The sequence below is a fragment of the Panicum hallii genome, chromosome 7 (assembly GCF_002211085.1).
Source record: "Panicum hallii strain FIL2 chromosome 7, PHallii_v3.1, whole genome shotgun sequence".
In the NCBI taxonomy this organism is placed as follows: domain Eukaryota; kingdom Viridiplantae; phylum Streptophyta; class Magnoliopsida; order Poales; family Poaceae; genus Panicum; species Panicum hallii.
The window spans coordinates 42,070,798-42,098,747 of record NC_038048.1 but is presented as its reverse complement, the minus strand read 5'-3'; the positions used below and the strand labels follow the sequence as shown (position 1 = coordinate 42,098,747).

General features: G+C 50.5%; 4 protein-coding genes across 4 annotated transcripts; 2 read left to right on the top strand and 2 right to left on the bottom strand.

Annotated features, from left to right (window-relative positions):
- Window positions 1-67: 67 nt before the first annotated feature.
- LOC112900200 (RHOMBOID-like protein 2) lies at window positions 68-1,994 on the bottom strand. The gene is made up of 5 exons (XM_025968977.1): window positions 1,477-1,994; window positions 1,219-1,382; window positions 942-1,105; window positions 595-836; window positions 68-485 (listed from the first exon to the last, which is right to left on the bottom strand). Exons 1-5 carry the CDS (start codon window positions 1,833-1,835, stop codon window positions 374-376), a joined length of 1,041 nt encoding a protein of 346 aa, XP_025824762.1. The 5' UTR covers window positions 1,836-1,994; the 3' UTR covers window positions 68-373.
- A 10,803-nt stretch (window positions 1,995-12,797) lies between these two features.
- On the top strand, window positions 12,798-19,317 carry LOC112899246 (homeobox-leucine zipper protein ROC4-like). Its single transcript, XM_025967645.1, has 9 exons — window positions 12,798-13,144; window positions 13,283-13,515; window positions 13,607-13,724; window positions 13,834-14,532; window positions 14,615-14,716; window positions 14,821-15,030; window positions 16,556-16,733; window positions 16,826-17,202; window positions 18,447-19,317. The coding sequence occupies exons 1-9, from the start codon at window positions 13,043-13,045 to the stop codon at window positions 18,798-18,800; spliced, it is 2,373 nt and encodes a 790-aa protein (XP_025823430.1). The 5' UTR covers window positions 12,798-13,042; the 3' UTR covers window positions 18,801-19,317.
- Window positions 19,318-19,845: 528 nt separating this feature from the next.
- On the bottom strand, window positions 19,846-22,771 carry LOC112899248 (replication factor C subunit 4). The gene is made up of 7 exons (XM_025967647.1): window positions 22,495-22,771; window positions 22,302-22,408; window positions 22,102-22,203; window positions 21,588-21,783; window positions 20,562-20,690; window positions 20,295-20,489; window positions 19,846-20,157 (listed from the first exon to the last, which is right to left on the bottom strand). Exons 1-7 carry the CDS (start codon window positions 22,663-22,665, stop codon window positions 20,047-20,049), a joined length of 1,011 nt encoding a protein of 336 aa, XP_025823432.1. The 5' UTR covers window positions 22,666-22,771; the 3' UTR covers window positions 19,846-20,046.
- Window positions 22,772-23,713: 942 nt separating this feature from the next.
- On the top strand, window positions 23,714-26,991 carry LOC112899247 (E3 ubiquitin-protein ligase At1g63170-like). The gene is made up of 5 exons (XM_025967646.1): window positions 23,714-24,327; window positions 25,459-25,578; window positions 25,673-25,805; window positions 25,906-26,070; window positions 26,530-26,991. The coding sequence occupies exons 1-5, from the start codon at window positions 23,783-23,785 to the stop codon at window positions 26,704-26,706; spliced, it is 1,140 nt and encodes a 379-aa protein (XP_025823431.1). The 5' UTR covers window positions 23,714-23,782; the 3' UTR covers window positions 26,707-26,991.
- The last annotated feature ends 959 nt before the right edge of the window (window positions 26,992-27,950 follow it).

Genomic DNA, 27,950 nt, shown 5'->3' with positions numbered 1-27,950 from the left:
AGAAGTGGTTCAGCTATCAAATGCGATCATATTATTAGTCTCGACATTGCAAACGGGACAGAACACATGATGAACCAACGAATAAACGCATCAATCAGAACACAGGCAGAGTGATTTACATATTTCTTGAAATATACAAGAAAGATTACTGATGAACTCGTCATGTGCAAAGAATGCGAAAGGGACAAGCTTGAAATTCTATACAAGGCTGCGTTTAAAAAACCAAACTTGAAAGCAATATGTTGACAATGTCACGGAAGGTGAGGGGCATGTATCTAATCTTGACATTGTCTCCAATGGTGGGGACGCATGTTCTCACTTCTTCTGTAAGACGGACGCAAGCGTGCTAACGCGTCACTAATCTCTGTTCAGTTCAATTGTCACACTTCCAGCTTGACGTCGGCACGCAGGTGAGGTAGTGGCACCAGCTGCAGTGATCGTTGCCGTTCTCTCCCCTGAACACCATGACCAATCCAACAGCAAACCTGAGGCAACGCATAACCAAATGTTAGAAGTTAGAACTGAGACGTTCCGATCGCATTATGAGCTTTTCCTTGGGAGCTTTCAGTCTGTAGGACAACGAATTATGCGTACCCTGCAGCCAACAAGACCAGCGCAAGCAGCAGGAGGATGATCTGATACGCCTTGTACTTGGACTTGGACTTGGCCCCGAAGGGCTGCTCCAGCCACCCGAACTGGGGCTGGATCAGCAGCACGAACCCGAGGAGGAAGCCGGTGGCGAACCCGCCGATGTGCGCGAAGTTGTCGACGTGGGGGAGGATGCCCAGCGCCAGGTTGATGGCGGCGATGATGATCAGGTTCACCATGGCTGCAAACTGATGTGAATTCAACGATTCAAGGTCAGATGCCAGCACGACGACGAGATGGTTCTCAATTGCTCAGAGCTCAATCGAATGGCCCAAATGGGGGGAGACGCGTACTCTGTTGGTGTAGATGGTCCAGTTGGTGATGAGCTCCGACAGCATCGCTCCGAGGAGGCCGAAGAGCGCGCCGGAGGCGCCGACGGAGACGCCCTTCCTGATGAAGAGCACCGAGAGCACGCTCCCGCCGAAGCCCGAGACGAGGTACACCAGCCCGACCTTCCCTGCGGGAGGACGACGGCGACAAACGCCGGTCAGGTCAGAAACGGCGTTCATCCGCCTGGCGGAGGAAGAAGGAACCTGACAGGCAGAGCCGTCAGGTGTTTGGGGGACTTACAGAATCCGAACTGCTGCTCGAGGCGGACGCCGATGAAGATGAGGCTGATCATGTTGGCGAGCAGGTGGATGAGGCCGGCGTGCAGCCAGGTGCACGACTCCAGCCGCCACGCCTGGCTCCCGTGCACGACCTTGTACCAGTCGAGGGCGCCGTACTTCTGCAGCCTGCGGCGAGACGAGTTGGGCCATCAGAAAACCAGATGGGAAGGGAGGTTCGTCTTTCTTCCTCCGCAGCATAGAGATTGATCTCGCTTCTTACGTGGCGGCGGAGGGGCCGAGGAGGGGGTTCTCCTTGAGCGGCTGGAAGGAGAAGCGGCGGAGGAAGCCCCGGCCGACGCAGTCCCCGCCGCCGCGCGGGCAGTTGTTGGCGAACATGACCACGACGAACATGGCCACGTTGGCGATCACCACCAGCGGCACGAGCCACGACCAGTGGTGCCGCTCGTGCGCCGCCGCGTTGTCGTAGTAGAACGGCGACGGCGGCACGTACGACGCGTTGCCGCTGCCGTTGCCGTTGCCGTTGCTGGCCATGTTGTACCGCCCCGGCGGCGGCTTGATCCCCGTCGTCGCCGGCGCCGCCCGCGCCGGGCCGCCCGCCTCCACGTCGGGGTTCGACATCGCCGGACCACTAGAACAACGGACGCGCTTCTGGTTCTGCGGCTCTGGGCTGGTCTCCCCTCTCGGCGTCTGGCGTCAGCTGAATGGTCTGTTCGGCTCCCGGGGTGGAGAAGAAGAATGCGGGGTGGACGCGGAGATGACGACCGTCGACCGGAGACTCGGCGTGGGAGGAGGTTTTAACCTGTGGGCTTTAACGTGTCTTCCGTTTGGCCTTTTCTCTTGAAACTAACACAATCTCCTCTTGTTCAAATTAAGGGGGCAACGAACCAACCAACGACCGAGGTGACTTTTTAGGCGCCTGAAGATTTTACAGCCAATGAATCTGCAACCAACGTGCAGGATTTAGCTTAGTGCAACTGAGAAAGTGTCTCAACGTTTTACTTTTAATATTTAATATTTCCTTCAATATTGTTGGGAGGTTTAATTTTGTGAGACTGCTTAATTTAGTATTTCGCAATCAAGGTTGTTGGAAAGACTAGGAGTTGGGGCGACATTTTCGGGGGAGCTTTGTGGGTTCGAGGAGTTGAGTTGATGACGCAATTACAAGTTGACCCGCCGGCTCCGTTTGATGGTACTACAGTAGAGCCGTACTTTTTTAACCTGACTCAACAGACTGTAGCTTAAACAAAACATACAGGTCAGCTCTAACCTGAAGCTTGCCAGCTGCAGTTCCTTCCTTCCTAGTATCACAGATCTCCAGATCATGCATGCTGCTCCAACCTTCAATAGTATTCCATGCATGTACCTTGATCTTTTCCATAGCTTAGATAAGCTAGCTAGGATGGTTAACCCTTGGCAGTTTAGCTGGTTCTGTGGAGCGAACGGTAGTTTTCGTCGACCTCATGTTCGTGCCTTTTTTTTTATTTTGGCTAGAATGCTTCCCTGGCACATCGTTACGGCTGAAAGCTCTTGCTGATGGCGAGTGCGACATGAGGGGCGCGTCGGCTCAACATTGCCATTGCAACGAACCTCCCCCACGCGTTCCTGCAAAAGCACTCCATTTTCTAACCATATTTCGCCCTCCTTCCCCTTGGTTTTGGGTGCGGCCAAGCTTTCAGAAGCACAGCTACCCGATGTTGCTGCCTAATGCACGCCCCCTCCCCAGCTCAATCTGGCCCATCACTTGCATTCTTTTTTAAAAAATTCGATTTACACCCTCAAAATTATTGCAAAAGTTCGATTTTCAATCTTCAACATAGGCCATCTAACTGTCGAAACTGGACAAATTTAACTCTTAGAGTGGTTTCGAAAGTGATTTTATATTTTTTAAAAAATAAAAAAATCCAATAGATCTTTAAAATCAAAAGTAATTAATTTAAAATTGTAAAAATATGAGTACTAAATTTTTTTTTAAAATGTAACCTATCTATTATAGCTCTATTTGAATCTTATTTATTCAAAGATAATAAGCATAACTACAAGCAACTAAATACTATGAATATGAAAAAATTGGATTCAAATAACTGACAAATATAGTGCTAATAGATAGGTTAGATTTTTAAAAGGTTTTGATACCCATTTCGTATTTTTTAATTTAAAATGAATTACTTATGAATTATTTAGTTTAAATTTGAATCTTTTTTATTTTCACAAAATGGAAAACACCTTTGAAACTACTATCAAAGGGTCAAAGTCATCCGGTTTGATAGCTGAATGGCCTATGTTATCAGATTTTATAGTTGAAGAATGAAAATCGGAGAAAATCGGACTTCTATAGTAGTACGAGGATGTAAACCGATTTTTTTTCTACTTCTTTCTTCCTTCTTTAACGTGGCTCGAGAAAGAAACAGCCTGGTGCCTCGTCCTTTTCCGAGAGGCAGCAGCGACCATCTTCATCTCAAAGGCTCCTGTTTCTCCTCTTTTGCTTGTGCCGTGCTGGAGTTTCTTTTGCCGTTTCTGCGAGATGCTCTCTGGTTGCAATATATTTTTTTTAAAAAAAGGAGGTTGCAATATTTTTTTAAAAAAAAGGAGGTTGCAATATTGCATCATGCTATTGCTGTAGCTGGACAGTGCATATATTTCTTTTTTTTTTTGAAAGACCTGGACAGTGCATGGTGCTCCCACAGTTGGCTGCATAGGGATCCCTGCTTTGCGTGATGGCTAGTGGGATCCCACTCATCGTTCGTAGATAAACAAGGACAAATGCCACGCCATCTGCGGTTAAGATGTAAACTGGGGTCATCAGGAAACGCAAGCTGAGGGCGCGAACTGAACTGGAGGTGTTCCGTTTGGTTTCTCTCCATTTCCATGGAAAACAAAACGCGGACTTGGACACGACCACGAAGATCCCTCGTGGACCCAGCAATTCCTCTGCGCTCGTGTCGCCAAATGGGTACTGCGGCTTCGCTCGTTGGTTGGCTTCGGCAGCGTCGGAACACGCCGCCGGTGGTTCGCAGCGCGCGGCGGCGACACTGACGGTTTCTTCTCTGCTCCTTCAGGCCGGCTCGAGTGCCGAGGCGCACGGCGACGGTACCGATGCCGTGGTGAGACATGGTCACACACAACACAGCATTTCCAGGCCGTGCCGGTTTAGCACGGCTGATTAGCGGTTACGGAACGGGCGGGTGCCCGTGCCGGTGCAGTTCCGTCGCGTCGCTGCTACGCCTGCTAGCGAATCGGCCGTCGCAGTCAGATCAGCCCCCTTCTCCGTGCACACCCGGCTCGTCGCCCTCGTCTCTCTGCTGTGCTGCTGATAGGTTGTTGGCGATGCCGGTAACCGATTAAATCAGGGCCGGCGTCACGCACGCGAGAGTCCAAGTGCAGGTGCTTAGCATCTGACGGGGCTCTGATACGGCCAATAATCACCAGGTCGAACCGACCAATCATGCTAACTGAAGAGAGAATGTGCAGGTGCACTTCCAAAGCCGTCAGCTCTGCAGGCCGGGTCAAGTACATCCACCAGTAGTTCCCAAGCTGATCCTCCTGGCAACCACCTCTGCTAGCGAGGTGAATTGTCGCCGTCGGCCAACGGACCTGCAGCCAGAATGCCCCCTGCATGCGGACGTAAGAGAATTGGTGGGTGGGGCTTCATCTGATCTGAAATTCTGAAACCCCGGTCCTCCGAAAAGACAAGAATTCCACTAAAAAAAAAGAAAAGACAAGATTTTCTAGTCGATTCAGGTTAGGTGCAGGTGCAGCAGCTGCTAGCCTGCTACGCACCTCGAATCGGTGGCGCCGGCCGGGAGGGATGCACGGGCGGTTGCGTGCGTGCTCCCGGCTCCATTTGGCCAGCCCTGTCGCGCCTGCGTCGAGAGGACCCGAGCACGGAGGGGGTGCGAGGCCGCTCTGTTGCTAATGGTGGGGAAAGACGGCCAGGAGTCGGCGGTGGGAACGGTCGGTTAGCACCGGATCAGCGGCTGTTCCTTGCCGAGAGTGCCGTGTCGCTCGGAAGACGCGCAAGTGGTTGGCACGACACGGGGTTGGCTCGCGCGAGTCCGGGACGACGACCTGCTCGCACGTCGGGGCCACACGAACACGAGCGCTTGTTGGGCTTGCCTGGGGACGCGTCTGCAAGTCTGCACGCGTTTCGACTCGCTGCGCTTTGAAAGGGAGATTGTTCGTGGTCCGTCTGAACGAATCTGCCTGGCACGACCGGAACTCGTACATAGTAAACACTCTCTCATGTGTACGGTACGGGCAAAGGCATCACTGGGAAACAAATCAAGGCCAGGCCAACCATTTCGGCCGCATTACATGGAGCTACTGCAGCTTGGAGGCCACGGGCCCATGATCTCTCGCGACTGATAGGATCCCGCCCGCCAATGATAAAAGAAATTGTTGGTAGCCTCCGGGCCGTTTTGTACAAAGGAGCACGTTGGGCCCATTCAAGCCTTGCTGGCCCAGCACATTGCTTTTCCTCCTCCTCCTCCTCCTGCTGCTTCTTCTCCTTCTTCTTCTTTCTTTTTGCGCCCGCGACGTTTCTCTCTCCGATTTTTCCTCGCCGCCATCGACCAGTCTCCGAACTCCGATCCACCGAAACCGGCCGGCAAGGCGCAACCACGTGCAATCCGTTCCGCCTCCTCCGATCCCCTCGACCGAGACTGCAGCAGCAGCAGCAAGTCTCAGTTCCGATTCGAACTGCGCTCCCTAAACCTCTCAAGCGAGCGCGCAAGCAGCGATCGATCGCGCAGCGGAGAGATCCAGGCCGGCATGAGCCAATCTTCCGCACGCCCCTCCCTCTGCCCGCCTCGGCACGGACACCCACCCGACGGCGGCGGCGCTCCCCCGCCGAGCTGGGTCCTCCTCGACCTGCACGCCTACGTCGCCGACCGCGAGAACGTCACCTCCGCCTACGGCACGATGAGCAACGGCGAGGCCATCCGTGTCACCTTCTGCACCGCGCCGCCGCCGCTCGTCTCCTACATCTGCGTCTGGTGCCCTAACCTGCCGCCGACCAAGCTGGTCATGGAGCCCACCATCGAGGCTGCGGAGGTGGACCTCGTCCACTTCCGCGTCTCTCTCAGAGCCTACAGCTCTCTGTGTGACTACTTCGTCGACAAGCTAGGCCCCCAGCTGCGGCAAGGGGCCCTCGTTGTCGCGGCTCGAGAAGCCTGACCGCTACCTGCCATATGGCAACTGCATTGCCCTCCTCGCCCAACGCGAGGTCGGCGACATTCGCCCACATGTGGAGGATGAAGGCCACTACTACTTGGCAGCACTCAATCACTACATGAGCCGGCCTGGGAATTTCAACCTGTTGCTGCACAATTCCATGGACAAGAAATGGTCAAGCAGCCCCGTTTCTCTAGATAGGTTGCGCATCCACTTGACAGCCAAGACGATCACACTTGGAGAAGGTGGATTGCTGGGCTTTGCTGACGCCTGGAGGGGCATCCTCGTCTGCGACATACTTGGCCGCAAACCTGAGCACTACCTGCCTCTTCCCGAACATCTCATCAGACTCGACAAGCTCCACGACGAGCCATTGCTTCTGCGAGACGTCGCTTTCGTCAAGGGCCGCCTCACTCTCGTCGAGATGCGCCGCAGCGCACCCGACCCGGACAGCAGCTCCAGCTGCCAGAGCTGGGACGTTTCCACATGGAACATCTCCAGTCCTTGGGAGGGACAAGATGGTTGGCGAATGGACTACATGATCAGTACCCGCAACATCACAGTTGATGAAAACACTGCCAATGTCGACCTGCTGCCGAAGTTGCAGGACAATGGAGGCACGCCGAAGCCATCCTTGGGTAGGCTCGGAATTGCTCATCCCACGCTGAGCTTGAGCGACAGTCACGTCGTTTACCTCATGGGCAAGGCCGGCGACTGGGACAAGAAGACACTGGTGCTGTATGTCGACATGAGGAACGAAAGGCTGCAGGGAGTTGCCGTGTTTGATTTACGTATACACAGTCCAGGGTCTCCAAATCGTTCAGCATGGTTCCAGGTGATTCCCTCTCGTTTCCCAGATAAATATGATAGTTAGCTGATATATGTTTACATTTTCTGAAACCCTGATATTATCTAGACATGTGTGCTGCTTAGTAGAGATTTTACAAGGGTTTAATCCAAGCACAGATATACGCACATTCAGTTAGTTGTTTCTGCACCAGCTTTTTTTTGCATAGCATAGGTACTGTTTTGCTGAAACCACGACCATGATCCTCAGCTGTTTCTGCACGAACTCTTTTGCACTGACACAGGAGCTGTTCTGCTGGGCGCAGGTGTCAAGCGCAACCTGAAACGGCCAGGGAAGTTCCAGATGCTGTACCCCCGCAAACTGCAGACTGGGGTCGGTGGGATGGACGATATGGTGTATGAGGCAGTGCAACTCTTTGCTCAAGAGCAACATGATGCTGGACCTGAAGATGGGGACAATGATATGGCCTTGGATTAGTCTTGCATTGAGGACGGCCTGAATGTTATGCAGTTTTCGTCGATCACCCGTTCAAACTGACCGATCATGCTGGCCGAAGAGATAATAATGCGCTGCATGATGTGCAAGCTGGTAATCCTGGCAACTTCTGTCAAGGTCCGCCAGCGAGCCTGCAGCCGGAACATCCCCTTCGTACGGACGGCCTTCTAAAAGCAAGTATTTTCTTGAAGCGTCTGAAAAACGTCACGGTTTTGTGGATTATACTAGTAGTAATCAGGTTTAAGTGCAGTCGCCGTGCAGCTGTTGATTCCGGCTTCTGTCTGGTGCAGTCGCCTGCGTTCACAAGCGTCCGATCTGTCTGGGCATGGCTGCCTACGGCTGTGAATTGGTGACGGAGACAAGATGGCTGCGATTAGCACAGGATCAGCTATTTCCTTGTCTCGCAACCGTGTGAGACGGGACTACGAGCAAGTTGTTGCCACGAGCACGTCACGGGGTTCGCTTGGAAATTGTCGAGCGGGACCTTGACCTGCTCGCACGTAACAGGGTTCGATCATGGTCGTCTGAATCAGATCTGCTACAGGAAGCTGTTTCTGTTTGTCCGTCGACCGAGAAGATGGTGCCACACAGAATAGACACCATGAACTCTCAGAAGTGCCCAAAATCTACTCCCAATAACTTAGCTTTGGGTGTGATTAATAAATATAGACTCCAATTGTTTCTAAAATCAACTCCCAATTTATTCGCACACCCGAAGCACGCAGGCCCGGGAGAATTTTGGCCAGGTCCCCGCGCTCCCAGGCAGACTCCAAAATCGACCGCACGCGACATCTTTCGCCGCTTCCGTCGTCCCTGCGTGCCATTTGCCTCTGCACCGTGGCCACTGTTGCATTGCCTTCCTCCACAAATGTCGTGCTGGTCAAATCTTACTCGTCCTAGTTCCCGTCGCCGCCTCACATACTGTCGTCTTCTCCGCTCCCGTTGGCACCCAGCATGCTCTGCAATCGCCGTCCGGCTTTCAACGTGCTCAGGATTCGATCTTCTGGTGGCACGGCGTCCGGAGCGCCCTGGCTTTTTCTTCTGGAGGCGTGGAGTCCTCGGTCGAGGACGTTGTTGCTGGAGGAAAAAATATCAAACAGCTGGGCCACATATGGACGATACAGCAGGAATTCAATTTTTTAGGAGTTAATTATTAGGAACTGTTGGTGATAAGGGTCTTTTTTGCTCCTAGTAATTTTTGACAAGGTCCCAAAACTAGATTTTAGGTACTAAATTTTTTAAACACTCTTGGAGATGCTCTCAGCCATTTGGCACCGTCCTAAAAGGCACCATGAATTGTTAGCCATTTGACGTCGTGGCCCGTTATATTGTTGAGGAACTCAACACCGACAGTTTCTTTGAGATGTTCAAGAATCAGAAGAAATAATCATCTTTGTGTTGCAGCAGATTAAGGAATTTGGGCCCGGCCTACCCTAATAAATTTCCACTAATTGGGCCCATTCTGCTCTGAGGACAAAGTTGGGCTCAGAGGCCTCAACCCATTGCTGCCTTCAGTCGCGTCGCGCAACATCGTTGCGCTGGGCCGCCTTTTTTATTGATACCTACATTCCTACTGACTACTGTGTTGTCCCACAGCGTATAGCGGCCTCTTTCCTCGACTGCAAACCACAGCCATATGCCAGTATTGCCACCGTGGTGTCGGCTCCGGGTTCTCTCGGAACCAACCGCCCGGCCGTCGTGCGCGCCCGACACGGCGCCGTCCCGTGCTGCGAGCATCCCGTCGAGCCCCCAGAACGCATGCCGGCTACACAGTCTCGACGATCGGCAGAGCGACCAGGCGCACGTCGAACCATTCTCGCCGTCTACCGGCGCCACGCACTCGCCTTTCCCATGGGCAGCAAGCATCCTCGAGCGCCCACCGCGGCCTACCGACTGGCGCCGCCAGCCGGGGCCTTCCAGCGAGCTAGCCCGCTCTGCCTGCAGACTCCAGTTCGCCGCCGCCGCCAATCGTCCGGCCGTAGTACGTCGGTTTCACCGCATGCCACGCCCTCTTGGGCTCTTTGGCATCCCCGGGCGAACGGCCTCCAGCCGGCGGCCGGTTCCCTCGATCACGCGCAGAGTTTCTCTTTCTCGTCTGCGTCCCAAGTGAGATCCCGCGCGCATGGCCTGCCACCTGCGTGCCGTCCGAAATGAGCTCAAGTTGTCTAGGACAGTCCAGGTGCTTCCTTCCGATCGGTCACGCTCTCAGCAACCGGTGCAGACTTTGTGCACAAACAACACCGGAGACCTTTATCCGGGCTTTTTGGGGTGGCATCCCACTCCAACCAAACGCTGACCATGCGTTTCTTGCACTGGGTCGGGTTACCTTTTCTTCCTCCACCAGTAGAATTTTTAGACCTAAGCTTTCCCACGGTTCGTCAATGCTAAGCTCGCCAATGTTCTTGGAAGCTTGCACGTAGTAGAAACCCCTTGCTCGACGCAGAGGCACCGGTCCCTATCGCGTCGAACTGGCCACGTCGGCACGTCGCGTCCTTGGACTCGAGGAGCACATGCACACCCCGGTGCGTGTACACACTGGATCGACTAGTGGGGTCATTGGGCGGTCGCAGGCAGATTTTCTTGGAGCTTGGAAAACGGAGGCAACGCACAGCCGGAGAAGAGGTCATCTAGACCGCGCTCCAGTCCAGACTGAGCAGTGCCGAACGAGATCTGCGTCCGCCACAGGTGTGTGGCGGCCGGCCCGGTCTCATGTTGACAAGAGGGGGCGCAGGGTCGTCGTCGGCGAGCTGCTGATGTGAGCGCAGAGGGCCGGCGAGGAAAGAGACCCCGCGCGCGTCGCAGCTTGCGAGCATCCGGGAGCGGATCAGTGCTGTGCTGGCTCTTCGTAGGTGGACTCACCTGCATGACCGGACAATGACATGGTACGGTCACAGGCACAGCTCGTTGCAGGTTCAATTCGAACTGAGAAAATAAGCGGCAAGACAAACGAGAAAACCATCTGTTTACCCATCTGCACTGGTGTGGGTCTAGTTCGTGCACATTGCCCTTTTGGTGCTCCTTTCCTAGTTACCTTGAGGGAAATTCAGTATAGGGGCTAGGTCGAAAATGACACTGATTGAAGCATGGATTTGCATTTCTGCTAAGAGTCCCTTTGGAAGTAAATTGGAACAAAGTATAAGGAGGATTTACGTATGATTATAAATTCTATAGGGAAAGAAAATTCTATGCGATCATTTTGGAAGGGCAGAAACATCCAATGCGCGCGATTCGCATGGGCGTGCAAGAATTTTCTGAACCGAGGTCTAGTTTACCGTTTGCGAGTCTAACCCCGGAAGTAGTGGCTTGTCGACATTACCCCAATGTTTGGAAAATTTTCTAAAAAAGAATTCCCAAGTAAGGGCCCCGAAAACCCGTCAGAGGCGTAGACAAAGATGCAGTCCAATGAGCACTTGGTGGACCGGACTCCACATTTGTCCGTGTCACTGTGTGATGTGACTGGACGACTGATGGGTACGTGTGGCTAGGACACTGGGTGTGGGTGAGGTGAGGCCGTGAAGCAGTACGAGTACGGAGCAGGAGGGTGGGATCCATCAGCAGGCCTCTGCACACAGGAATGTGTGATGATGGCAGAAAATCTATCTATATCGTCGATGACACGGCGAAAGGAAAGCCTAGCAAAGGGCGGTCGTCGGGCGCAATCCAGCTTACTGGCTTACGGCTACCGTCTGTTGTCGACGACACGGCGAAAAATGAAATACTCAAAGTGTAGCATATGCAGAATGGCAAATGGTGTAGAGATCCTTTTTTTTTAAGAAAAGGAAATGTGTAGAGGGGAGCAATTTGGCGAGGAAGGGCAGGAGGCACCTCTGCTTGGTTTACCAAGAGCAAGGAGGCAACAGTAGCAGCCAAGCCAGAGGCAACCGTAAGCAGCAGTGCAGGGCAGCACCCCGTCCCCGTCGGCCATGCCGGCCTGTTCCGCACGCGTCACGACGGGATGTCACCAGCCCAGTCCCGTCGCTCAGCTAGTCAGCTCGCCGCCCACCCTCCCACCGCCACCCCGCGCCGCACGCCTCGGCTATCACCCCATGCCTGCCTCGCATTTATGACCGAACCCCTCCCCCGGACCCGCCGTCTACGCGTACCGCTGCCACAGCGTCACCTCTCAGCTGACAGGCGGGACCGGCTGACACGAGGGACCACCATCCAGCCTGACAACCAGGTCACCTCAGCGTGTCCAGCGGCCAGCGGTTTTGTTCCCTATCCAAGAGCCCAAGGCACAGAAGAATTCCCACCCCTCCCCCGCAAACCTACTCCCATCCGTCGGATCTCATCACACGGCCCACACCGCTCTTGTTTCCCCGTTGGCACGTGACCCCACGCCCGGGGTGGTCACGCCGCCCGCTCTCGCTCGCACTGTCACGCGGCCGGCCGGCCGCACAGTGCCGCCGCATCACGGTCCAGCAAGGCAGCTAGTACGCAAACCGAACCAACGCACACTGGCGCTCCCTTTCCGGTTTGAATCCGGCGTGTCCCCTCCGCGCAGAAACAAACAAGGAGCCGAGCCGCGCGGCAGAAAGCCTGCCTGGCTGGCTCTGTCTGGGGTCGGAGTCGAGTCGGACGCGGCGGACACGCAGCTGGCGGCCGCCGGCCGCGCCAAGAGCACGGACCACGAGGCCGCTGCCCGGGACCGCCGGATCGCCGGCCGGATCGCGTCGCGTCCGCCGCGCGTAACCTGTGCCGGGGCAGGCGGCCAGCCGCCCCGGCCGGACCCGCGCCGAACGCGAGTGCCATGCAGGCGCAAGCGAACAAAACCCCCCGCCCCTTTGACCGCCGCGCGCGCGTCCACACACACGACGCTTACACTGACTGCACATTCCTTCCCGTGGACTACTGGACTGTTCGCGTGCTTGGTTGTTTGCTTGCTTTGACGCATACATGGCAGCTTACCTGGTGCTTAAGCTTAAGCTGCAGACCCGTCAGTCACGTCGTCGTGCCTGAACCCTTTTTCTACGCGGTTTTGCTTAGGGTTTTGAATTTTGATCAGCCATTAGCGTTCCCATACTCGGTGACCTGGCGAGGGTAGAGAGAGAGAGAGAGGGTGAGTGAGTGAGACAGGAGGAGAGGGGAGAGAAGACACTGGAAGTCTTTTGCCGGGCCGGTGCTTGTGCGACCTGTGTGATGTGTGCGGGGAGGAAACTCGAGGTCGAGGGGCGGATCCGGGCACGGTAGACCTTTTCGGGACTAGAAAAGGGGAAGGCTGCCAGGGACCGAGGCGCTGCCGCTGCTCCTCCTCCTCGTCGTCTGCTCGCCTGGCTCCCGCTTCTTCTCCCGAGTCCCGACGCCAAGGGGAAGGAAGGAAGGGCGCGACGACGACGAGGTGGAGCGGGAGGGCATGAGCTTCGGCGATCTCCTCGGCGGCGTCGGGGACGCGGCCGGCGTGCCGTACACCCCGTGCGGCGTCTTCGCGTCCTCGCCGGCGCTCTCCCTCGCCGTGGTACGTACTACTGCTACATGCGCGCCGACCCGTGCGGCGCCCGCTTTGCGTGTCTCTATGCTTGCGCGGCGTGGGATTCATTGGGTGCGGTCGACTAATTCGGGAATGCGCGCGTGTTTCGTGGCTGATTGGTTGCAGGCCGACGCCGGGCGCCGCCGCGACGGCAGCGGTGAGCGGGCGGCCGGTGGCGGCGGGAACGCGAAGGACGCGCCGGAGGCGAAGAACGACAGCCGGTCGCCGATGAGCGGGCACCTCGACGTCGTCCTTGCCGGCGGCGGCGAGGACGACGAGGACGGCGAGGACGGGAACCCGCGCAAGCGCAAGAAGCGGTACCACCGCCACACGCCGCACCAGATCCACCAGCTCGAAGCGTGAGCGCTCCCCCCGCCTCGATTCGTTGCGTTCTCTTCTCCTGCGCTTGTGCGTGTCCGCTGTGCTAATGCGTCGATGGTTGTGCCGCAGGATGTTCAAGGAATGCCCGCACCCGGACGAGAAGCAGCGCGCCGAGCTGAGCAATCTCCTCGGCCTGCAGCCGCGGCAGGTCAAGTTCTGGTTCCAGAATCGGCGCACGCAGATGAAGGTAAGCGACCGGCCAAACCCCAGCTGTCTGCGGCACGCGCGTTGCTTTTCGCTATTCGTGCAGTGCTTGACCCGAGCTTTCGCTTTTGCATGGGGGCTGAACTTGGAAGAACCAACTGGAGCGGCACGAGAACGCGCTGCTGAAGCAGGAGAACGACAAGCTGCGCGCCGAGAACCTGTCCATCCGGGGGGCCATGAGGGACGCGGCGTGCAGCGGCTGCGGCGGCCCAGCGTTGCTAGGGGAAATGTCACTGGAGGAGCACCACCTGCGCCTCGAGAACGCGAGGCTCAGGGACGAGCTCACCCGAGTCTGCGCCCTCGCGGCCAAGTTCATCGGCAAGCCCCTTTCTCCTATGGCGCTGCCACTCGTGCAGCAGCCTCATCCCATGCCAGACTCGTCACTGGACCTTGCAGCCACCTGTGTTGGCTCCGTGCCACCAAGCACGATGCCCTTCTCGACGATCTCCGAGCTTGCTGGCAGCGTGTCCAGCCAAATGGGCACGGTTATCTCGCCAGTGGTGACTACGCCATTGGCGATGGGTAGCGCTGACAAGTCCATGTTCGTTCAGCTTGCAATGAGGGCCATGGATGAGCTTGTCAAGATGGCGCAGATGAATGAGCCGCTGTGGATTCCAAGCGTTTCCTCACCTAGTTCAGCAACCATGGAGGCGCTGAACTGGAAAGAGTACTCGAAGACATTTTTGCCATGTGTTGGGGTGAAGCCTATTGGTTTTGTGTCTGAAGCCTCTAGGGAGTTTGGCATTGTCACAATTGACAGCGCTGCTCTTGTGGAGGTCTTCATGGATGAGGTTCTGATCGTGCCACAATGGCCCGTCGTTTTGCTATTGCCTGTATATTGAACTGACATGGTTTCTTGAATTGTTGCCTCAGAGACGGTGGTCTGACATGTTCTCGTGCATTGTTGCCACGGCATCAACTATCGAGGAAATCTCAGCTGGGGTTGCGGGAAGCAGAGATGGTGCATTGCTGCTTGTGAGTGTTGAATGGTATCTAGCGTTGGATTGATCATAACATGTACATCCTGTTCCAGTGGTTAAGCATAATATCTGCATGTTTTCTGTACCATTTTGCTACAGATGCAGGCAGAGCTACAAGTGCTTTCACCTCTTGTCCCTAGAAGGGAGGTGACATTTCTTAGGTTCTGCAATCAGCTTGCTGAGGGCGTGTGGGCTGTAGTGGATGTTTCCGTTGATGGACTGGAGAGGGATCAGTGCCTAGTTACGAACATGAATTGCCGGAGGCTGCCTTCAGGTTGTGTGGTGCAAGACACCCCCAATGGCTGCAAGGTACATCATATCAATTCTTTTACCTCTTCTTGTTTGTTGGAAGACTTCAGGTTGGTTTACGTTTAGTTGCCTATCAAATCCTTGCAATGTTGTCATGCTTATCATTGATTCTTGAAGTCCATAATTTCCAATGCCATGGCCCAGCATATCAGTAACTTCTCAAAATAACCATACTAATTGCTGAGATTTTCTACTCTACTCAAAGTCTTAAGGATCATCGTTGGTTCCTATTCTCCATGTCCACCATGACACTGTTGCACATAATACTTAGTGTTGTTTGGTAGCGTTCCAAGTGTTTCTTGTTAGTTTATTGTGCGCTGATAGTCATGCGATATAGTGTTCAGAGGTCATGGGTAGGCTCATGTCCCAATAAATGAATCGCTGTACGAGCGCACCACCCAATATTAATGGATTTGGTCAGCGGGGATGGGTTTAAAGAATTGATTTGAGAATAATTAACTGGTTTTCTAGATCCAACACTTCTCCCCAAGCATGCTCCCTTGCTTTTGTTTAGTCAGGAGCTCCATCCAAGGGGATCAGATACTTCTACCCCTGGAATTGAGCCCCTTGGGTAACTTCTTGTCCGCAGTTCAATCCATGTGTCTCCTCGTAGAAACTTTGGCCAGTTCCTTTATTATTTAACCCAATGAAGAAAAGTCATCTCCTTGGGTTTGACATCTGGGTTTTGTCTAATCCTGAATCTGAAATGCACATCTGTCCATAGACGAGTGGCTGCTTTTCAATTATTTTAACTTGAAATAAAGAGAATTCAAACAAATTCATTACTGATAGGAATATAAGTTCTTGATTTACGTGGAAGCTTGAGCATTTTTTGCCCATCAAATTCACATGATCTCAAATCACATCATATCAATAAGAACGCGTGGTAGTTACATGTTTTCAGGGTTTCATGAAGAATATACTTTTGCATTACTTTTATGTCATTCTAACAGCATATCGTTAGGAATTGATAATTAAATATCTTGATCAGAATGATGTCAGAGCTTGTGACCAGACCACATGCAGAAAGATCTGCTATTTCTTGTCAAATTTGAGATGCCGTCACCCTATGCAAGATATCAAGTTTCCCTATGTTCTTATTTCATCTGTATTGTTTGGGTTCAACTTTTCTTCATTTCATATTTCTTCTTTTGTTGAAATGTGGGTGATGTGTTTCCTTTTGGAACACTGTGTTAGGGTATGCTCCTGCGATTTATTACAGTGTAAGCATTCAGTAGAAGTTGGGGGCCATGGGGCCAGAAATAGGTTAGCATTTCAAGGCAGCGTTTGTTGTCAAACACGTCCGCTGTGTCCCTTTAATATTGTAAACCCTGGCCACACATCATACTGAGGTGTCAAAAGTCAAAACATGGTTTATTTGGCTCTGTTTAACTGGTACCTGCTGTAGCCTACTGTGTGGTAGAATTGCATTGCATACCGCCTCCCCTGGTGTATTGCATCTCAAGGCATTTACATGTGGGCATGCTTTGATATGCTAAAAGATGAAGTTGCATTTACACTGTAGGTCACATGGGTTGAGCATACAGAATATCATGAGGCATCCGTGCACCAGCTTTACCGGCCTCTTCTGCGCTCTGGCCTCGCCCTTGGTGCAGGGCGGTGGCTTGCAACGCTGCAACGCCAATGCGAGTGCTTGGCCATCCTCATGTCATCAGTTGCAGTACCAGAGCATGACTCATCAGGTATAGAAAATTTTATGAAACATAAGATCTGTATAGGATTCCTTGTGTTGCATCCTAGAAACAAAATGGTAAATGTTTCACTCTTTCCACAGCTGTTGCGCTGGAAGCGCAAGGGAAACGGAGCTTGTTGAGGTTGGCACAGAGGATGATGGAGAACTTCTGTGCAGGGGTGAGTGCATCATCCGCTGAATGGAACAAACTGGATGGCTTAACAGGCAGCATGCGGAAAGATGTTCGTGTCATGGTACGGAAGAGTGTGGATGAACCTGGGGTGCCACCAGGTGTGGTGCTCAGTGCCGCCACAGCAGTCTGGATGCCTGTGACACCTGAGCGGCTCTTCAACTTCCTTCGCAATGAGGGGATGCGTGCTGAATGGGACATACTCAGCAACGGTGGCCCTATGCAGCAGATGTTACGCATTGCTAAGGGGCAACTGGATGGCAACTCTGTAACTCTACTGAGAGCTGATGTGAGTATATCCTTTGATACAACTTGCTGATCGCACTTTCTACATTTGTCATGCTTGTTCGTAAGTTTTCCAATGATAGACCGTGTAGATATGTGTTGGACTCAGATGTTAGTGCCAAATGCTGAAGATGATGAAACTTAGCATGTGTTTGGTTGGTGGGTCCAACTGGGTTGGGACGGGTTTGACCCAGTTGGACCTGTGTTTGGTTTGAGGTTCATGTGGGTTGGGTTCAACCCCGAAGGGGTATATTCCCCTCAGTTGCGGGTCGGAGTTGTCCGCCTAAATCGAGCGGACCACCCCAACCCACTTGGACTCCGTCTCGATTCCGTCCGCGGGGGCGTGTGCGAGGCCGAGCTCACGGGCGTTGGGGCGGGCGGAGGCACGCCGCGGCCGACGTGGGGGGCGGGCGGAGGTGCGGGCGAGCTCGCCGGCATTGGGGCGAGCGGAGATGCGAGTGTGGGGGGGGGGGGGGGGGCGGGCGGAGGCACGCCGTGGCTAGCGTGGGGGCCGGGTGGAGGCGTGGGCAAGCTCACCGGCGTTGGGGCGGATCGGCGGCGCGTGGGCGGGCGGTGCGGCACGCAGACCGGCGAGCTGTGGCGCAGGGGTGCGGGGAGCGGGGCCGCCTGGCCCGCGGCGCATGTCTCGGTGGAGGAGCGGGGCGAGGCGAGGTGGAGGAGCAAGGCCCGCGGTTTGGGCGTGCGGCCGGCGGCGCGTTGCACGGGGTGGGCACAGGATAGCTCCAGTGGGAAGAAGTGGATGGGAGAGGAGGAAGAAGGTGAGCTGAGAGACTGACATGTGGGTCCCGCAAAAGGCTGCCTGGTGTTACAAACGGTCATCCCAACCCACATACACATAAGTAGACTTCGAATCAAACAGAAAACTGGAACCAACCCAACCCTTTAACCAAACACTAGGTGGGTTGAACCCAACCCAAAAAAAATAGGGATGGACCCAACTCATCTCCAAACCAAACACATGCTTACGCTCTGAAGCAATGATCTTAACTGGCCATCTGTAAGTAACATTACTAGAGAGATTAGTAGAAAGATATAGCAAGAAAATCTGCTAGGTATTATAGGACGTCAAGCAAGCAGACCCATCCCAACAGCAAAGGTCTTAAATTCTCAGTTTTGTATGTTTTTGAGTGGTGGATTTCCTCAAAGTACAGTAGAATTTTATCGGTTCTGCATGTTACCATTGATGCTATAATATTCTATCCTTAATGACTTGCATTATCTTTACAGCCTACAAACACCCACCTGAACAGCATCTTGATTCTTCAAGAGACATGCACCGACAAATCTGGTGCAATGGTTGTGTACGCCCCAGTGGACTTCCCGGCAATGCAGCTTGTGATGGGTGGTGGAGACTCGACATATGTGGCACTCTTGCCGTCCGGTTTTGCCATTCTGCCTGGTGGGTCTAGCGCTGGTGGAGTTGGGCACAAGACAAGCGGATCGCTGCTGACGGTTGCATTCCAGATCCTTGTCAACAGCCAGCCCACTGCAAAACTCACCCTGGAGTCAGTTGACACCGTGTACAACCTCATCTCCTGTACCATCGAGAAGATCAAGGCCTCGCTTCACTGCGAGGTCTGAACTTGGGAGCAGGAGACTTTTGGCCTTGAGGGAACATCTGGTGACCAGCCTGAGTCAAGAACGAACCGCGCGAAACACTAGTGACCTTTGCTAGGTGGTACGGACCTTTGCTAGGTGGTACGGACCGACGGGGCGGTCCGCAGCACAGAGCAATGGTGGTGGTTCGGGTATTGACTTGGCCTATCCCTGCCGCTGTTCTCAGTGGTGGCAGTGGATTTTGCATTTTGGAAACTTAAGTAGGACAGCGTCATGGTTGGTTTTGGTGGTTTTAAGGAGTCTGGAGTCATCTATGTTTTTTTTTTGTTGGCTGGCTCATGGTTTTTGTTATCAAGTTGGTTTTTGTTACGGTAGATGTCAGCGCCCCCGATTTATGTTTCTGCTAGGTATAGCCTGATAGTGGCGAGCTCGGTCAATGTCTTGCAAAATGCAGCATTGTATTGTGAGACTCGGATCACTATTTATGTCAATATGGAATAGTAGAAAGAGAAGCACTGAAGCAGCAGCAGTTTATGCTTTATGGACGTGTTGTTTGAAACAAGATTCCTGTTTTGATGATGGGAATCGACACATTTTGGGACCGTGTCTCCGGTTTGCAAGTTTCGACCTTGCACGAAAGAGATCGTTATGGGACACCGGGACAGTAGTGTCTGATCCCAAATGCTACAGCATTTGATGACCTGCGGCTTTCTTCCAATTCCCTCGGCTCAGGTACTGAATAGCTCTCTTAGCTCTCAAGGCGACCGGCATGAGATAAATCGATGCTACTCCCCGAAGCCAACGTGTTTTGATATGGACGTATGGTTATATAGCACTAAGAAGGTTGAGCAGGACCAAACTACGAATAGAGGTGGCAGATGAAGAACTTGCCCTGTCAAGCGCACCGACTCGGCGACTCCTGGTTACAACTTGCAGGTATGCTGTCACAACCTTCAGTTGGACCAGCATGGCCAGCCTACTCGAGTATTTGGTACTAGCACAAGAGCAGAGCGCCAGAGCCCGTGAGATCGTAAAAACACTATTTGAGACAACAGCAAACAATATGTGCGAACAAGGATGGGAAGCACACCTCAGCTAAATGTTTCACTCTGGATAGGCATGATAGACTAATAGTTGTTCACTTCATAAGGTACTATCTTACAGACTGAGATACATGACGGCTGTAGTCACAAGACATGCATGCCAGTAGTGTTAACAGAAATAACTAGGTGTGCTGACATACGCCATTATCACCGGCAACATGACTTGTTCAAGGAGCTTTTGCAGTTTCTCTCACCAGCGCAAACTTCGCAAGTAGGCCAGAAAGCTGAAGGAACGACCCAACACCATCGCAGATTCTCATGTGTGCAAATCCTGTTTCCTGTGCAAACAAACAGAATATTTTGTTCAACAGAGGAGAAATCGATTGCATCTTCGAAAGTCCCAAGACTACACAGCAGGGTCCAGATCCATTCTATTTGTTTCTTCTAATAAAAAGTCACAAGGTTGTGAAATTACCTTGAGCATTTCCAGCTTCAGATATTCAGCCATGTCATAGTTCTTGACAACTCGGAAGAGAGTAGTGATAATGTCAGTAGGAGAGTATCCCAAATCATAAAGTTGCTTCAGTGCAGAGCAGGCCTCGTCAAACTTTCCATCGAGCACATTTTTCACCATGTTCTTGATGTGCAAGGGATGTGGTTGATCGCATACCTGGGACAGTACAGTGCTACTATCAACTGAACAAATATTGAACATGCAGAACGGGACAAGTTGAGTATTAACCTTGAACACATTTTCTTGATTAACAAAGCGGAAACCACTAAATGTAGCTTGCAGGTTGTTCAAAGCTTGTCTCATGTCACCGTCAGCAGTAAATATGATAGCTTCAAGCCCATCTGGCACATAAGGAACCTGATTGTACAGTAAAATATAAATAAATGACATTTAATCTGGAGCCTGGACCTGGACTGGATAGTTCAGGATAATTCACAGAAAGAAACACGTGAACAGTAGGGACAAAACCCAGCTTCATTGTTTTACATCCAGGCAAAGAGACCATCAACTAAACCACCCCTGGTGTCTCAAAATTTGAACAAGAAATCACAAACTATTTAACCTACATACATCAAGTAAACTTATATAGTTGTCTACCAATCTAGTAGGCAAATATGTTGATTTATTCTGATGGAATAGCTGAGCATATCCAGTTTTGTTTTGTTTTACTATCAGTTCTGTAAATTGACAGTGCAAATCATATGTAAGCTTTAGTAATACACAGTAATTGGCCATAGATACCTTAAGGATATTCTAAATATAACATGTGGGAAACTATAAATAAAGGATAGGGCGCAAGCATATCTTCATGGTTACACAAATGAAACATAAACATATGTAGGACAAAAGCAAGTGACTCTTAAGTTGCAACAGGTTGCAGGTGATAAAGCTATATTAAAAAGTTCACATAAATACCACGACCAGGGACAATAAGATGTTTCTCAAAACCATAACTTGTTCTACCTAATGCAACCAAGGTTATAGCAATCATAGGTAAGCCCTTACAGTTCAAGACTTACAACATATGTTCTCTTTTACTTTCATTTAGAACACTAGGACCATCTACATTCCACATGTTTGACCAATACAATTTCTAATGGTTAGTACTTTTGACGATAGATCTACTAATATCATCTTTGTGACAAACCAAAAATTCTTTCTGTGTATCAGTAGCGGTGGCCAATGTATAAAAGGTAGACCACATGACTTCTAGTATGAAATCTATTGTGGACCGAACTAGCACCCAAACATTACCTTCTCAGCTGCCACAACAATCATGAGGCGGCCAAGGATCTCCTGATCAGAGAGCCTCGAGAACCTGACAATAGCACAGCGACTTTGAATGGGTTCTATTATCTTAGATGAGGTGTTGCATGCAAGTGCAAATCTAGTGGTGTTGGAATAAATCTCCATTGTTCTTCGCAGAGCTTGCTGTGCTCCTGATGTCATGCTGCACACAGCAAGAGTGAGGTTAAACAGATACTCAAATACTCAAACAATGAGATATGCGTTCACATATTAGAGAAATATAGGCTCAAAACTTCAAATTTCTATTTCAACTCCACGGAATAATGAAGTACAGATGAGTCTCCACAGGGTTTGCCCATTTCCTAACTATAGCACCTAAGAAAAAAAGACTAGTACTAAATTTCCAAACAACAACTGATGGTGTAAGAAATAGCTTCTAGCTAAACATTCTCTTTTTTCAGTGGCGCCCCCATAAGGCCATAACATGCTGGAGGACTGGAACCACTCTGGATGGCGTTACCTGTCAGCCTCATCCAAGATCACAATCTTGTGCCGCCCTGGCTGCAGAGTGACCTTCTTCTGCGCAAACATCTTGATCTTGTTCCGCACCACGTCCAGCCCCCTGCAAAAGCACGAATCGACCATCATGCATCCAATCCACACACCACCAAAGGCGGCCCCGAATCGCAAAAACAAAAAAAATGTCACGGTGGCAGCAACCTGTCGTCCGAGGCGTTGAGCTCGAGCACGGCCTCGCGGTAGCTGGGCCCAAGCAGCTCGTGGGCCAGCGCCAGGATGCTCGTCGTCTTCCCAGTCCCCGGAGGACCCTGCGCGAAAGGAAAGGGGAAAAGGGCGTGAGCTACGCCGTTCCCTGCTGGCGCGCGGGTCAGGTGCTCGCGGAAATGTCGCTTACCGAGAGGATGAGGTTGGGCATGTTGCCGTCGCGGGCGATGACCTCCAGGCGGGCGACGGCGTCGGAGTTGCCGACGACATCCGCCACGCGGGTGGGGCGGTACTTCTCCACCCATGGGATGTCGTAGGTGTCGGCGGGGGCGGGCGCGGCGGCGGAAGAGGCGGCGGCCATGGCGCGCGCGGGTGGGTTGCGCTTGTGCGGCGGGAGGGGGAAACCGCGCGATTGTGGAGGGAAAATTGGGGAATTGGCGAGAGCCTGCGGCGCGAGGGTTTGTTTCGCTTCCTGGATCATCCGGCGGACGGCTGAGATGAAGCAAACATGGATCTTTGGGCGGTATGTTTCGGAAAATAGGTTCTTTTGAGTGCTACTATTGGACTGTTTTTCTTAAATATAATTAATTATAGAAAATAATATACTTCTTTCATGGATTCGAAAAAAGATTGTTGCTCTATAAAAATTAGGAAAAAAAGGTATGGAAAATAACATGGTTACCCACATTTACTTCATCAGTTCATGGCAAATACTTTTAAAAGTTATTATTAACTGTGATTAACAGCTTGAACCCCTCGGTTCCTGGACTGTCAGAATTTTTGGAGCAATTGAAATAACAAAAAATACAATTAAAATAACAAAAGATACACAGTAAAAGTAAAGGATACAAAGATTAATTCATCTTTTAAAAAACTCTTTGTAACATGAGAAGGGCAAAATTTTGATAAAAAATTGAATGGTAGAATAGGATGACAATCTTTCGGAGGAAATATATCGTATTTATTCACTAAAGATAATATAATATTCTCTAGCAGAGTACTCCATATATGCAATTATTTTGTACATAGCTATCTTGATATAAGAAAATCAACAAATAAGACTGTAATTAATAAATTTATATAAAATACTATTAATATTTATTTTATAAAATATATATCATTATATTAATTATATAATATATATTTATATTAAATCTCTTTAAGATATAAATATTACTAATTTTTATATAAATTTAATTAAATATAAATTTATTAAACTGAGTAAGCGAGAGCTGTATTCTTTTTAAAACGGTTTTTGAGACCGAGGGAGTACTTCAGTATCCTCTCGTGCTCAGTTACTCGCAGGCTGCTGCAGCTGGTCCAACCCACATCGGCCACTCGGTCAGGGGCACATTGAGGAAAAGGAAAAAGAAAAGAAAATAGAGAAAAAGACTCCAGAGTCCCCAAATCCGTCCCCATTCCCTTCCCCTGAAAGAAGAGATCACTTCCTTCCCCTGATCTCCCACGGGTTCCCCTCGATGGCGACGCCCCGCTCCCCAAGCCCCCGCGCCGATGCGCCCCTCGACTCGGCGCCGCTGCTGGGCGGCGCCGGCGGCGGCGGGAGCCGGCGCCGAGGCGGCGCTCTTCGGCGGCCCTCCCTCCGCGGCGCGGCGCGGCTGCTGCGCCGCGGCGGGCGGCGGGCGATGCGGGAGCCGTCGGTGCTGGTGCGGGAGGCCGCGGCGGAGCACCTCGAGGAGCGGCAGGCGGACTGGGCCTACTCCCGCCCCGTCGTGGCCCTTGACCTGCTCTGGAACCTCGCCTTCATCACCGTCGCCGCGGTCGTGCTCGTGCTCAGCCGCGACGAGGACTCGCCCATGCCGCTCCGGACCTGGGTCGCCGGCTACGCCCTCCAGTGCGTCGTCCATATGGTCTGCGTCGCCATCGAGTACCGGATGCGCCACGGCCCGCGCGGTGTGGGCCCAGCGCCCGCCGACGAGGAAAGGGGCAGCGATGGATCGTCCTCGTCCAGCGACGAGGATGACAGGGAGCTTGATCGCCGTGGTCGCCGCACCGATTACGCCAGGTAATTCGATGGATCTGCTAGGAAGACATTTATATTGTTGCTTATGCACAGTACATGTGCAGTAATCTCCATCTAGCGTGTTATTGTTGTCCCAAGTCCCAACCTACCCATTAAGTGGACCGATACATGTGTGTGGTAGTGTAGTTTCTAGTGGAAATCTTCAGTCTGCTTATCTTAGTTATAGATTAGCTTCGCTGAAGGGAGTAAACTGGAGAATTACATTGAAGATCAGTCTTATGTGTCTAGAATGTTCACCAGTCTTCTCTTTTAGTTTGGGCTATATCACAGTGTGAACCAGCTGTTTCTCCATGTGTTGCTATGATTAGAAGACCTTTATACTGGTAGACTATGTCTAGATGACATCAATACTCTGTTAAGTAGATATTTTTGAAACAGTGATGAGTAGCTAAAGAGTCAAGGCAAGGATACTGGGTCCTAAAGAGGCCTAAAATCCATTTACAGTTAAAAAGATGGATATTATATTTCTCTCCTAAATTGAGTCTAAAAAAGCAAGCAGTCAACAACGTTTTCTTGTTACATATCAATGCTACGTTGCGGTGTTCCATAGAATTTTGAAATCTAATCTATTTGTTAATGAATTTTAAGTTTAATATGGTCAACATATCATCTTGAATGGACTAAGGAGCTGCATTTTTTTATTTCTACTCTGAAAAATATAAAAATGTAGAATTTGATACTCAGTTAAGAGATACATTGTTTCATATACGATTTCTGTTCCAGCTAAACAGTGACAGCGGCCCCAAATGCTTGATGTATAAATCACATGTTTTTCAGTCATGTGGAGTTGATTGCTCTTTTTTTTTTACCGTGCAATCTCAACATACCTATTCACTCCTTTAACCCAGGCAATCAAAATAATAAAAGTTTCTCTAATTATGATTTGTGAATATATTCAAGAAGGCATGCTTCTCACGCCTGCGTATATTAATATAAGGATGCTTCTGATGACTAAGGTCTTTTGTGAATTTTGCTTATATTAATACACACTATCATGAGAAGCATGCTTTCTTGACCTCTTAAGAACAGAAATCATAGCAGTTGTAGTTGCAGACATGTAATAATTCCAGTGTTTCTTTAACCTGATGATTAATTACTGGTTTAAACCGACAGTATTGCCAAGCACTTGGAGTCTGCTAATACGATGTTCTCCTTCATATGGTGGATAATTGGATTTTACTGGATATCTGCTGGAGGTGAAGAGGTTATCCGGGATGCACCTCAACTTTACTGGTACCTACGTTTCTTAATTTAACAGTAACTTTTTGATAGCATACTCATCACATTTTTGTTAGTTAAACATGTTTCTGTATGACTTACTTTGCAGGCTTTGCATAGTCTTTCTGGCATTTGATGTGTTCTTTGTTGTATTCTGCGTTGCTCTGGCTTGTATCATTGGTATTGCTGTTTGTTGTTGCCTCCCTTGCATCATAGCAATTCTCTATGCAGTATCTGATCAGGTATGGCTTTTCAAGTGTCATGGAATATTAGATATAACATGTGAAAGTTGACGTAGCATTCTTGTTTAGATAACCATTTACATCATCTCACTGAATACAGGAAGGGGCATCTGAAGATGATATTCGTCAAATCCCAAGGTACAAATTTCGGCGGACTGATGAGCCTGAAAAGCAAGATGTTGACCCAATGGGGCCTTTTGGTGGAATAATGACAGAGTGTGGCACAAATCAACCTATTGAGAAAGTGCTTGAAGCTGAAGATGCAGTGAGTTCTAATGCTTGGATTTTTTTGGGACATCACTACATAACTTTGACATCTTTTGAAGTTTGACCTATAGCTTTCACAAACTCAATTCATCCATAGCGACTGATATTTGTTGTCTATTGAGTAGAATTGTCCAGGACTATGATTACATGCTTGCCTTTGATTATTTTACATGTCTTCGTTGAACAGTCCTGCATCACAAAGATTCCAAGTATCTACCATTTATATGCTGTGCTGATATATGTTTTCTGAAAATGCCGTCATAACATATAAGACTGATGTTCCACCATACTATATTTTATGCAATCTGATTAAATTCGTTTTTGTTTTGAATGAACTATCTATTGCAATAGTGCTGCCAAACAATATTAGCTGAAAGATGCACACATCATTTTGTTTGTTATGTATTATGCACATAATTGATGTTTTATGAAATCTTTTCTTACTTGATCTGTGCAGGAGTGTTGTATCTGCCTTTCGGCATATGATGACGGTGCAGAGCTGCGTGAACTCCCTTGTGGGCACCATTTTCACTGCACCTGCATCGATAAGTGGCTGCACATCAATGCAACATGCCCCCTGTGCAAGTACAACATTCGGAAAAGCAGCAGTAGCAGTGGAAGTGAAGAAGTATGAATGCCCACCCCTTGACAACGCCAATCCGTTTCGACTTCATGCCTGTGCCGCTGCTAATGTGACTCCAGGTCGTGTCCTGTGTAAATTTTTGTATCCAAATGTGCTGATAGAGTCAATTATGTACTAAAGTTACTCAAAGTGCTGTCCATATGTCGCATAAGTTAATAAATAGTTGGGTGTGCACCTGTTCTTACAGTCGGGAGTATATGTTAGTTGGACTGTTACTTGTATTCTATGAGTGATTGAGGCGTCTTCTTGCTTGCTTGTGTCAGGTAGTGCTGGTAATATTTCTTGCATGGTTTGTGCTGACAAAGTATTCCCACCTTGGCCATCATCCACAGCAACATAGCTGATGAAAGGACCATGGGTGATGAATACTTCGTCTGTTGAGTAATAAAAGTGTGCTATCCTGGTGTTCTTCAAAAGATGTACAGTGTTTGCTGTTTCTCCTGCATCACAATACAAGTCTACGAAGGAACCGACGCATTTCAGTTAGCTAGGCTTAGGGTGCTAACCATGAGAAATGCACGATTAAAATTATACGAAAATTTTTAGCCAAAAATATGAGCACCTGCGCTATCCCGTGAGAAATGAGCCAATAGCTTATAGATAATTTTAACCAAAATATGAATGGATGGTCATACAAAATTCAATAAAAACTTGTGCAAGAAAACAAAATATGAATTGTAACCTGCTATCGTCACATGTAGATTTCTTATTTCTGTGTCTCTTTACATGTACAAGTTTTTATTCGACGTATGCACATATTGTATGTGCATTTTTAGTTGAAATTTTTTCATAGAATTCAAGTGATGCATTTCTCGCGTGGTAGCACGGTACTATCGCAAACTGCAAGCACCGAACTTCTCCCGAGGTGGGCATCGTCGGTGGATCTCACGGCAGGGGGGGCTTCACTCCAGTAATTAATATTCTACTTTTCCATTTTTCGAGGACATTCGAGGACAAGCACTGATTTGATTGGTCGGTTTTTGAATAAAGGCAGCAGTAAAATATTTGAAACTCGATCCGGAATGTAGCCGTTTCGGAATCTGTCGTGCCAAGGACCACGGTTGTCGGCGATCCAGGCATCTAGCACAGCAGCTTTCAATGCCCAATGCGCCAGAGACGATTCAAATCACTCTCTCGTCACAGCACTTTGGCCAACACACGCCAAAGGCGCATCCTACTACTCCGTCAAAGGGGCAGGAGAATTTGAGCGCCGCCGCAAGAAAAGAATACCGACC